This window comes from Oncorhynchus masou, unplaced genomic scaffold (genome assembly GCF_036934945.1).
Source record: "Oncorhynchus masou masou isolate Uvic2021 unplaced genomic scaffold, UVic_Omas_1.1 unplaced_scaffold_628, whole genome shotgun sequence".
Taxonomy (NCBI): domain Eukaryota; kingdom Metazoa; phylum Chordata; class Actinopteri; order Salmoniformes; family Salmonidae; genus Oncorhynchus; species Oncorhynchus masou.
In genome coordinates this window covers 241693-254630 of record NW_027012709.1, presented here as the reverse complement: position 1 = coordinate 254630, position 12938 = coordinate 241693, and the positions used below count along the sequence as shown (strand labels likewise).

Below are 12938 nucleotides of genomic sequence, written 5' to 3'. Positions count from 1 at the left end.
GTTGTTGATAATGAGGGTAGAGGTGTATATAGTGTATATAGTGGTGGTTGTTGATAATGAGGGTAGAGGTGTATATAGTGTATATAGTGGTGGTTGTTGATAATGAGGGTAGAGGTGTATATAGTGTATATAGTGGTGGTTGTTGATAATGAGGGTAGAGGTGTATATAGTGGTGGTTGTTGATAATGAGGGTAGAGGTGTATATAGTGGTGGTTGTTGATAATGAGGGTAGGGGTGTATATAGTGGTGGTTGTTGATAATGAGGGTAGAGGTGTATATAGTGGTGGTTGTTGATAATGAGGGTAGGGGTGTATATAGTGGTGGTTGTTGATAATGAGGGTAGGGGTGTATATAGTGGTGGTTGTTGATAATGAGGGTAGAGGTGTATATAGTGGTGGTTGTTGATAATGAGGGTAGAGGTGTATATAGTGGTGGTTGTTGATAATGAGGGTAGAGGTGTATATAGTGTATATAGTGGTGGTTGTTGATAATGAGGGTAGAGGTGTATATAGTGGTGGTTGTTGATAATGAGGGTAGAGGTGTATATAGTGTATATAGTGGTGGTTGTTGATAATGAGGGTAGAGGTGTATATAGTGGTGGTTGTTGATAATGAGGATAGAGGTGTATATAGTGGTGGTTGTTGATAATGAGGGTAGAGGTGTATATAGTGGTGGTTGTTGATAATGAGGGTAGAGGTGTATATAGTGTATATAGTGGTGGTTGTTGATAATGAGGGTAGAGGTGTATATAGTGGTGGTTGCTGATAATGAGGGTAGAGGTGTATATAGAGGTGGTTGTTGATAATGAGGGTAGAGGTGTATATAGTGGTGGTTGTTGATAATGAAGGTAGAGGTGTATATAGTGTATATAGTGGTGGTTGCTGATAATGAGGGTAGAGGTGTATATAGTGTATATAGTGGTGGTTGTTGATAATGAGGGTAGAGGTGTATATAGTGGTGGTTGTTGATAATGAGGGTAGAGGTGTATATAGTGGTGGTTGCTGATAATGAAGGTAGAGGTGTATATAGTGTATATAGTGGTTGTTGTTGATAATGAGGGTAGAGGTGTATATAGTGTATATAGTGGTGGTTGTTGATAATGAGGGTAGAGGTGTATATAGTGGTTGTTGTTGATAATGAGGGTAGAGGTGTATATAGTGTTTGTAGTGGTTGTTGTTGATAATGAGGGTAGAGGTGTATATAGTGTATATAGTGGTGGTTGTTGATAATGAGGGTAGAGGTGTATATAGTGGTGGTTGTTGATAATGAGGGTAGAGGTGTATATAGTGGTGGTTGTTGATAATGAGGGTAGAGGTGTATATAGTGTATATAGTGGTGGTTGTTGATAATGAGGGTAGAGGTATATATAGTGTATATAGTGGTGGTTGTTGATAATGAGGGTAGAGGTGTATATAGTGGTGGTTGTTGATAATGAGGGTAGAGGTGTATATAGTGGTGGTTGTTGATAATGAGGGTAGAGGTGTATATAGTGTATATAGTGGTGGTTGTTGATAATGAGGGTAGAGGTGTATATAGTGGTGGTTGTTGATAATGAGGGTAGAGGTGTATATAGTGTATATAGTGGTGGTTGTTGATAATGAGGGTAGAGGTGTATATAGTGGTGGTTGTTGATAATGAGGATAGAGGTGTATATAGTGGTGGTTGTTGATAATGAGGGTAGAGGTGTATATAGTGGTGGTTGTTGATAATGAGGGTAGAGGTGTATATAGTGTATATAGTGGTGGTTGTTGATAATGAGGGTAGAGGTGTATATAGTGGTGGTTGCTGATAATGAGGGTAGAGGTGTATATAGAGGTGGTTGTTGATAATGAGGGTAGAGGTGTATATAGTGGTGGTTGTTGATAATGAAGGTAGAGGTGTATATAGTGTATATAGTGGTGGTTGCTGATAATGAGGGTAGAGGTGTATATAGTGTATATAGTGGTGGTTGTTGATAATGAGGGTAGAGGTGTATATAGTGGTGGTTGCTGATAATGAAGGTAGAGGTGTATATAGTGTATATAGTGGTTGTTGTTGATAATGAGGGTAGAGGTGTATATAGTGTATATAGTGGTGGTTGTTGATAATGAGGGTAGAGGTGTATATAGTGGTTGTTGTTGATAATGAGGGTAGAGGTGTATATAGTGTATGTAGTGGTTGTTGTTGATAATGAGGGTAGAGGTGTATATAGTGTATATAGTGGTGGTTGTTGATAATGAGGGTAGAGGTGTATATAGTGGTGGTTGTTGATAATGAGGGTAGGGGTGTATATAGTGGTGGTTGTTGATAATGAGGGTAGAGGTGTATATAGTGTATATAGTGGTGGTTGTTGATAATGAGGGTAGAGGTATATATAGTGTATATAGTGGTGGTTGTTGATAATGAGGGTAGAGGTGTATATAGTGGTGGTTGTTGATAATGAGGGTAGAGGTGTATATAGTGGTGGTTGTTGATAATGAGGGTAGAGGTGTATATAGTGGTGGTTGTTGATAATGAGGGTATAGGTGTATATAGTGGTGGTTGTTGATAATGAGGGTAGAGGTGTATATAGTGGTGGTTGTTGATAATGAGGGTAGAGGTGTATATAGTGGTGGTTGTTGATAATGAGGGTATAGGTGTATATAGTGGTGGTTGTTGATAATGAGGGTAGAGGTGTATATAGTGGTGGTTGTTGATAATGAGGGTAGAGGTGTATATAGTGGTGGTTGTTGATAATGAAGGTAGAGGTGTATATAGTGGTGGTTGTTGATAATGAGGGTAGAGGTGTATATAGTGGTGGTTGTTGATAATGAGGGTAGAGGTGTATATAGTGGTGGTTGTTGATAATGAGGGTAGGGGTGTATATAGTGGTGGTTGTTGATAATGAGGGTAGAGGTGTATATAGTGGTGGTTGTTGATAATGAGGGTAGGGGTGTATATAGTGGTGGTTGTTGATAATGAGGGTAGGGGTGTATATAGTGGTGGTTGTTGATAATGAGGGTAGGGGTGTATATAGTGGTGGTTGTTGATAATGAGGGTAGAGGTGTATATAGTGGTGGTTGTTGATAATGAGGGTAGAGGTGTATATAGTGGTGGTTGTTGATAATGAGGGTAGAGGTGTATATAGTGTATATTGTGGTGGTTGTTGATAATGAGGGTAGAGGTGTATATAGTGGTGGTTGTTGATAATGAGGGTAGAGGTGTATATAGTGTATATAGTGGTGGTTGTTGATAATGAGGGTAGAGGTGTATATAGTGGTGGTTGTTGATAATGAGGATAGAGGTGTATATAGTGGTGGTTGTTGATAATGAGGGTAGAGGTGTATATAGTGTATATAGTGGTGGTTGTTGATAATGAGGGTAGAGGTGTATATAGTGGTGGTTGTTGATAATGAGGGTAGAGGTGTATATAGTGGTGGTTGTTGATAATGAGGGTAGGGGTGTATATAGTGGTGGTTGTTGATAATGAGGGTAGAGGTGTATATAGTGGTGGTTGTTGATAATGAGGGTAGGGGTGTATATAGTGGTGGTTGTTGATAATGAGGGTAGGGGTGTATATAGTGGTGGTTGTTGATAATGAGGGTAGAGGTGTATATAGTGGTGGTTGTTGATAATGAGGGTAGAGGTGTATATAGTGGTGGTTGTTGATAATGAGGGTAGAGGTGTATATAGTGTATATAGTGGTGGTTGTTGATAATGAGGGTAGAGGTGTATATAGTGGTGGTTGTTGATAATGAGGGTAGAGGTGTATATAGTGTATATAGTGGTGGTTGTTGATAATGAGGGTAGAGGTGTATATAGTGGTGGTTGTTGATAATGAGGATAGAGGTGTATATAGTGGTGGTTGTTGATAATGAGGGTAGAGGTGTATATAGTGGTGGTTGTTGATAATGAGGGTAGAGGTGTATATAGTGTATATAGTGGTGGTTGTTGATAATGAGGGTAGAGGTGTATATAGTGGTGGTTGCTGATAATGAGGGTAGAGGTGTATATAGAGGTGGTTGTTGATAATGAGGGTAGAGGTGTATATAGTGGTGGTTGTTGATAATGAAGGTAGAGGTGTATATAGTGTATAGAGTGGTGGTTGTTGATAATGAGGGTAGAGGTGTATATAGTGTATATAGTGGTGGTTGTTGATAATGAGGGTAGAGGTGTATATAGTGTATATAGTGGTGGTTGTTGATAATGAGGGTAGAGGTGTATATAGTGTATATAGTGGTGGTTGTTGATAATGAGGGTAGAGGTGTATATAGTGTATATAGTGGTGGTTGTTGATAATGAGGGTAGAGGTGTATATAGTGTATATAGTGGTGGTTGTTGATAATGAGGGTAGAGGTGTATATAGTGTATATAGTGGTGGTTGTTGATAATGAGGGTAGAGGTGTATATAGTGTATATAGTGGTGGTTGTTGATAATGAGGGTAGAGGTGTATATAGTGGTGGTTGTTGATAATGAGGGTAGAGGTGTATATAGTGGTGGTTGTTGATAATGAGGGTAGGGGTGTATATAGTGGTGGTTGTTGATAATGAGGGTAGAGGTGTATATAGTGGTGGTTGTTGATAATGAGGGTAGGGGTGTATATAGTGGTGGTTGTTGATAATGAGGGTAGGGGTGTATATAGTGGTGGTTGTTGATAATGAGGGTAGAGGTGTATATAGTGGTGGTTGTTGATAATGAGGGTAGAGGTGTATATAGTGGTGGTTGTTGATAATGAGGGTAGAGGTGTATATAGTGTATATAGTGGTGGTTGTTGATAATGAGGGTAGAGGTGTATATAGTGGTGGTTGTTGATAATGAGGGTAGAGGTGTATATAGTGTATATAGTGGTGGTTGTTGATAATGAGGGTAGAGGTGTATATAGTGGTGGTTGTTGATAATGAGGATAGAGGTGTATATAGTGGTGGTTGTTGATAATGAGGGTAGAGGTGTATATAGTGGTGGTTGTTGATAATGAGGGTAGAGGTGTATATAGTGTATATAGTGGTGGTTGTTGATAATGAGGGTAGAGGTGTATATAGTGGTGGTTGCTGATAATGAGGGTAGAGGTGTATATAGAGGTGGTTGTTGATAATGAGGGTAGAGGTGTATATAGTGGTGGTTGTTGATAATGAAGGTAGAGGTGTATATAGTGTATATAGTGGTGGTTGCTGATAATGAGGGTAGAGGTGTATATAGTGTATATAGTGGTGGTTGTTGATAATGAGGGTAGAGGTGTATATAGTGGTGGTTGTTGATAATGAGGGTAGAGGTGTATATAGTGGTGGTTGCTGATAATGAAGGTAGAGGTGTATATAGTGTATATAGTGGTTGTTGTTGATAATGAGGGTAGAGGTGTATATAGTGTATATAGTGGTGGTTGTTGATAATGAGGGTAGAGGTGTATATAGTGGTTGTTGTTGATAATGAGGGTAGAGGTGTATATAGTGTTTGTAGTGGTTGTTGTTGATAATGAGGGTAGAGGTGTATATAGTGTATATAGTGGTGGTTGTTGATAATGAGGGTAGAGGTGTATATAGTGGTGGTTGTTGATAATGAGGGTAGAGGTGTATATAGTGGTGGTTGTTGATAATGAGGGTAGAGGTGTATATAGTGTATATAGTGGTGGTTGTTGATAATGAGGGTAGAGGTATATATAGTGTATATAGTGGTGGTTGTTGATAATGAGGGTAGAGGTGTATATAGTGGTGGTTGTTGATAATGAGGGTAGAGGTGTATATAGTGGTGGTTGTTGATAATGAGGGTAGAGGTGTATATAGTGTATATAGTGGTGGTTGTTGATAATGAGGGTAGAGGTGTATATAGTGGTGGTTGTTGATAATGAGGGTAGAGGTGTATATAGTGTATATAGTGGTGGTTGTTGATAATGAGGGTAGAGGTGTATATAGTGGTGGTTGTTGATAATGAGGATAGAGGTGTATATAGTGGTGGTTGTTGATAATGAGGGTAGAGGTGTATATAGTGGTGGTTGTTGATAATGAGGGTAGAGGTGTATATAGTGTATATAGTGGTGGTTGTTGATAATGAGGGTAGAGGTGTATATAGTGGTGGTTGCTGATAATGAGGGTAGAGGTGTATATAGAGGTGGTTGTTGATAATGAGGGTAGAGGTGTATATAGTGGTGGTTGTTGATAATGAAGGTAGAGGTGTATATAGTGTATATAGTGGTGGTTGCTGATAATGAGGGTAGAGGTGTATATAGTGTATATAGTGGTGGTTGTTGATAATGAGGGTAGAGGTGTATATAGTGGTGGTTGTTGATAATGAGGGTAGAGGTGTATATAGTGGTGGTTGCTGATAATGAAGGTAGAGGTGTATATAGTGTATATAGTGGTTGTTGTTGATAATGAGGGTAGAGGTGTATATAGTGTATATAGTGGTGGTTGTTGATAATGAGGGTAGAGGTGTATATAGTGGTTGTTGTTGATAATGAGGGTAGAGGTGTATATAGTGTATGTAGTGGTTGTTGTTGATAATGAGGGTAGAGGTGTATATAGTGTATATAGTGGTGGTTGTTGATAATGAGGGTAGAGGTGTATATAGTGGTGGTTGTTGATAATGAGGGTAGGGGTGTATATAGTGGTGGTTGTTGATAATGAGGGTAGAGGTGTATATAGTGTATATAGTGGTGGTTGTTGATAATGAGGGTAGAGGTATATATAGTGTATATAGTGGTGGTTGTTGATAATGAGGGTAGAGGTGTATATAGTGGTGGTTGTTGATAATGAGGGTAGAGGTGTATATAGTGGTGGTTGTTGATAATGAGGGTAGAGGTGTATATAGTGGTGGTTGTTGATAATGAGGGTATAGGTGTATATAGTGGTGGTTGTTGATAATGAGGGTAGAGGTGTATATAGTGGTGGTTGTTGATAATGAGGGTAGAGGTGTATATAGTGGTGGTTGTTGATAATGAGGGTATAGGTGTATATAGTGGTGGTTGTTGATAATGAGGGTAGAGGTGTATATAGTGGTGGTTGTTGATAATGAGGGTAGAGGTGTATATAGTGGTGGTTGTTGATAATGAAGGTAGAGGTGTATATAGTGGTGGTTGTTGATAATGAGGGTAGAGGTGTATATAGTGGTGGTTGTTGATAATGAAGGTAGAGGTGTATATAGTGGTGGTTGTTGATAATGAGGGTAGAGGTGTATATAGTGGTGGTTGTTGATAATGAGGGTATAGGTGTATATAGTGGTGGTTGTTGATAATGAGGGTAGAGGTGTATATAGTGGTGGTTGTTGATAATGAGGGTAGAGGTGTATATAGTGTATATAGTGGTGGTTGTTGATAATGAGGGTAGAGGTATATATAGTGTATATAGTGGTGGTTGTTGATAATGAGGGTAGAGGTGTATATAGTGGTGGTTGTTGATAATGAGGGTAGAGGTGTATATAGTGGTGGTTGTTGATAATGAGGGTAGAGGTGTATATAGTGGTGGTTGTTGATAATGAGGGTATAGGTGTATATAGTGGTGGTTGTTGATAATGAGGGTAGAGGTGTATATAGTGGTGGTTGTTGATAATGAGGGTAGAGGTGTATATAGTGGTGGTTGTTGATAATGAGGGTATAGGTGTATATAGTGGTGGTTGTTGATAATGAGGGTAGAGGTGTATATAGTGGTGGTTGTTGATAATGAGGGTAGAGGTGTATATAGTGGTGGTTGTTGATAATGAAGGTAGAGGTGTATATAGTGGTGGTTGTTGATAATGAGGGTAGAGGTGTATATAGTGGTGGTTGTTGATAATGAAGGTAGAGGTGTATATAGTGGTGGTTGTTGATAATGAGGGTAGAGGTGTATATAGTGGTGGTTGTTGATAATGAGGGTATAGGTGTATATAGTGGTGGTTGTTGATAATGAGGGTAGAGGTGTATATAGTGGTGGTTGTTGATAATGAGGGTAGAGGTGTATATAGTGGTGGTTGTTGATAATGGGGGTAGAGGTGTATATAGTGGTGGTTGTTGATAATGAGGGGAGAGGTGTATATAGTGTATATAGTGGTGGTTGTTGATAATGAGGGTAGAGGTGTATATAGTGTATATAGTGGTGGTTGTTGATAATGGGGGTAGAGGTGTATATAGTGTATATAGTGGTGGTTGTTGATAATGAGGGTAGAGGTGTATATAGTGTATATAGTGGTGGTTGTTGATAATGGGGGTAGAGGTGTATATAGTGTATATAATGTTGGTTGTTGATAATGAGAGGAGAGGTGTATATAGTGGTGGTTGTTGATAATGAGGGTAGAGGTGTATATAGTGGTGGTTGTTGATAATGGGGGTAGAGGTGTATATAGTGTATATAGTGGTGGTTGTTGATAATGAGGGTAGAGGTGTATATAGTGGTTGTTGCTGATAATGAGGGTAGAGGTGTATATAGTGTATATAGTGGTGGTTGTTGATAATGAGGGTAGAGGTGTATATAGTGGTTGTTGTTGACAATGAGGGTAGAGGTGTATATAGTGGTGGTTGTTGATAATGAGGGTAGAGGTGTATATAGTGTATATAGTGGTTGTTGTTGATAATGAGGGTAGAGGTGTATATAGTGTATATAGTGGTGGTTGTTGATAATGAGGGTAGAGGTGTATATAGTGGTGGTTGTTGATAATGAGGGTAGAGGTGTATATAGTGTATATAGTGGTGGTTGTTGATAATGAGGGTAGAGGTGTATATAGTGTATATAGTGGTGGTTGTTGATAATGAGGGTAGAGGTGTATATAGTGTATATAGTGGTTGTTGGTGATAATGAGCGTAGAGGTGTATATAGTGTATATAGTGGTGGTTGTTGATAATGAGGGTAGAGGTGTATATAGTGTATATAGTGGTGGTTGTTGACAATGAGGGTAGAGGTGTATATAGTGTATGTTACCTGGTGGTTGCTGATAATGAGGGTAGCATCGGCCACGTTGAGGTTAACAGCTTTCCACTCTTCTCTACTGGAAGAACCAATCAGACTGTCTATGGCCCCGTTCAATATGTCCATACCTAGGGTCATAGGGCAGGGGTCAGGGGTTAGAGGTCAAGATCACTCACTAACTACCACAGAGTACGTCTGTCTGTCTGTCTGTTGTGTGTGTGTGTGTGTGTGTGTGTGTGTGTGTGTGTGTGTGTGTGTGTGTGTGTGTGTGTGTGTGTGTGTGTGTGTGTGTGTGTGTGTGTGTGTGTGTGTGTGTGTGTGTGTGTGTGTGTGTGTCTCACCTATAGGTCTGTGTGTGTGTGTCTCACCTATAGGTCTGTGTGTGTGTGTGTGTGTGTGTCTCACCTATAGGTCTGTCTACTGGCTTCATTCCCAGATACAGCAGCCGGAATCTCTGGACCAACTCTGTCTTTGGAGTGGGGAACTCTGCTGAACACACACACACACACACACACACACACACACACAACTTATTTTCCACCATAATTTGCAAATAAATTCATAAAAAATCCTACAATGTGATTTTCTGGAATTATTTGTCTCATTTTTGTCTGTCATAGTTGAAGTGTACCGATGATGACAATTACAGGCCTCTCTCATCTTTTTAAGTGGGAGAACTTGCACAATTGGTGGCTGACTCAATACTTTTTTACCCCACTGTATATATATATATACACACACCAAACCACTGTATGTACAACAATCCTATTAAGTATCTGATGCAGTATATGTGATACAGTATACAGTATATGTGATACAGTATACAGTATATGTGATACAGTATATGTGATACAGTATACAGTATATGTGATACAGTATATGTGATACAGTATACAGTATATGTGGTACAGTATATGTGATACAGTATATGTGATACAGTATATGTGGTACAGTATACAGTATATGTGGTACACTATATGTGATACAGTATACAGTATATGTGGTACAGTATATGTGATACAGTATATGTGATACAGTATATGTGATACAGTATACAGTATATGTGGTACAGTATACAGTATATGTGATACAGTATATGTGGTATAGTATACAGTGTATGTGATACAGTATATGTGATACAGTATACAGTATATGTGATACAGTATATGTGATACAGTATACAGTATATGTGATACAGTATATGTGGTACAGTATAGTGTATGTGATACAGTATATGTGGTACAGTATACAGTGTATGTGATACAGTATATGTGATACAGTATACAGTATATGTGATACAGTATATGTGATACAGTATACAGTATATGTGATACAGTATATGTGATACAGTATACAGTATCTGATGCAGTATATGTGATACAGTATACAGTATATGTGGTACAGTATATATGATACAGTATATGTGGTACAGTATATGTGATACAGTATATGTGATACAGTATATGTGGTACAGTATATGTGATACAGTATACAGTATATGTGATACAGTATATGTGATACAGTATACAGTATACAGTATATGTGATACAGTATATGTGATACAGTATATGTGGTACAGTATATGTGATACAGTATACAGTATATGTGATACAGTATATGTGATACAGTATATGTGATACAGTATACAGTATATGTGGTACAGTATATGTGATACACTATACAGTATATGTGATACAGTATATGTGATACAGTATATGTGATACAGTATACAGTATATGTGGTACAGTATATGTGATACAGTATGTGATACATTATACAGTATATGTGGTACAGTATATGTGATACAGTATATGTGATACAGTATATGTGATACAGTATATGTGATACAGTATACAGTATATGTGATACACTATACAGTATATGTGGTACAGTACATGTGATACAGTATACAGTATATGTGGTACAGTATATGTGATACAGTATACAGTATATGTGATACAGTATATGTGATACAGTATACAGTATATGTGGTACAGTATATGATACATTATACAGTATATGTGGTACAGTATGTGATACAGTATGTGATACATTATACAGTATATGTGGTACAGTATGTGATACAGTATATGATACATTATACAGTATATGTGGTACAGTATGTGATACAGTATATGATACATTATACAGTATATGTGGTACAGTATGTGATACAGTATATGATACAGTATACAGTATATGTGATACAGTATATGTGATACAGTATACAGTATATGTGGTACAGTATATGATACATTATACAGTATATGTGGTACAGTATGTGATACAGTATGTGATACATTATACAGTATATGTGGTACAGTATGTGATACAGTATATGATACATTATACAGTATATGTGGTACAGTATGTGATACAGTATATGATACATTATACAGTATATGTGGTACAGTATGTGATACAGTATGTGATACACTATACAGTATATGTGATACACTATACAGTATATGTGATACAGTATATGTGATACAGTATACCGTATATGTGATACAGTATATGTGATACAGTATATGTGATACAGTATACAGTATATGTGATACACTATACAGTATATGTGATACAGTATATGTGATACAGTATACAGTATATGTGGTACAGTATATGTGATACAGTATACAGTATATGTGATACAGTATATGTGATACAGTATACAGTATATGTGGTACAGTATATGATACATTATACAGTATATGTGGTACAGTATGTGATACAGTATGTGATACATTATACAGTATATGTGGTACAGTATGTGATACAGTATATGATACATTATACAGTATATGTGGTACAGTATGTGATACAGTATATGATACATTATACAGTATATGTGGTACAGTATGTGATACAGTATATGATACAGTATACAGTATATGTGATACAGTATATGTGATACAGTATACAGTATATGTGGTACAGTATATGATACATTATACAGTATATGTGGTACAGTATGTGATACAGTATGTGATACATTATACAGTATATGTGGTACAGTATGTGATACAGTATATGATACATTATACAGTATATGTGGTACAGTATGTGATACAGTATATGATACATTATACAGTATATGTGATACACTATACAGTATATGTGATACAGTATACCGTATATGTGATACAGTATATGTGATACAGTATATGTGATGCAGTATATGTGATACAGTATATGTGATGCAGTATATGTGATACAATATACAGTATATGTGATACAGTATATGTGATACAGTATATGTGATACAATATACAGTATATGTGATACAGTATATGTGATAAGGTATACAGTATGTGATACTGTATATGTGATAAGGTATACAGTATATGTGATACTGTATATGTGATACAGTACACAGTATATGTGAGACAGTAAATGTAATACATTATACATTATATGTGATACAGTATATGTGCTACATTATACAGTATATATGTGATACAGTATACAGTATATGAGATACAGTATCTGTGATACAGTATATGTGATACAGTATACAGTATATGTGATACAGTATACAGTATATGTGATACAGTATACAGTATATGTGATACAGAATACAGTATATGTGATACAGTATATGTGATACAGTATATGTGATACAGTATACAGTATATGTGATACAGAATACAGTATATGTGATACAATATACAGTATATGTGATACAGTATACAGTATATGTGATACAGTATATGTGATACAGTATACAGTATATGTGATACAGAATACAGTATATGTGATACAATATACAGTATATGTGATACAGTATACAGTATATGTGATACAGTATATGTGATACAATATACAGTATATGTGATACAGTATACAGTATATGTGATACAGTATATGTGATACAGTATACAGTATATGTGATACTGTATATGTGATACAGTATACAGTATATGTGATACAGAATATAGTATATGTGGTACAGTATATGTGGTACAGTATAAGTCATACAGTATATGTGATACAATATACAGTATATGTGATACAGTATATGTGATACAGTATATGTGATACAGTATACAGTATATGTGATGCAGTATATGTGATGCAGTATATGTGATGCAGTATATGTGATGCAGTATCCA

The 12938-nt window shown here is 36.9% G+C and overlaps 1 protein-coding gene across 1 annotated transcript in view; it reads right to left on the bottom strand.

Annotated features, from left to right (window-relative positions):
• Nucleotides 1-12938, bottom strand: part of LOC135536530 (amyloid beta precursor protein binding family B member 2-like) — an 87492-nt gene that overhangs the window by 19606 nt on the left and 54948 nt on the right. Inside the window, 2 exon segments of the mRNA XM_064962836.1 lie at nucleotides 8839-8954; nucleotides 9232-9315. Of these exon segments, the coding sequence (XP_064818908.1) occupies nucleotides 8839-8954; nucleotides 9232-9315 (200 nt within the window).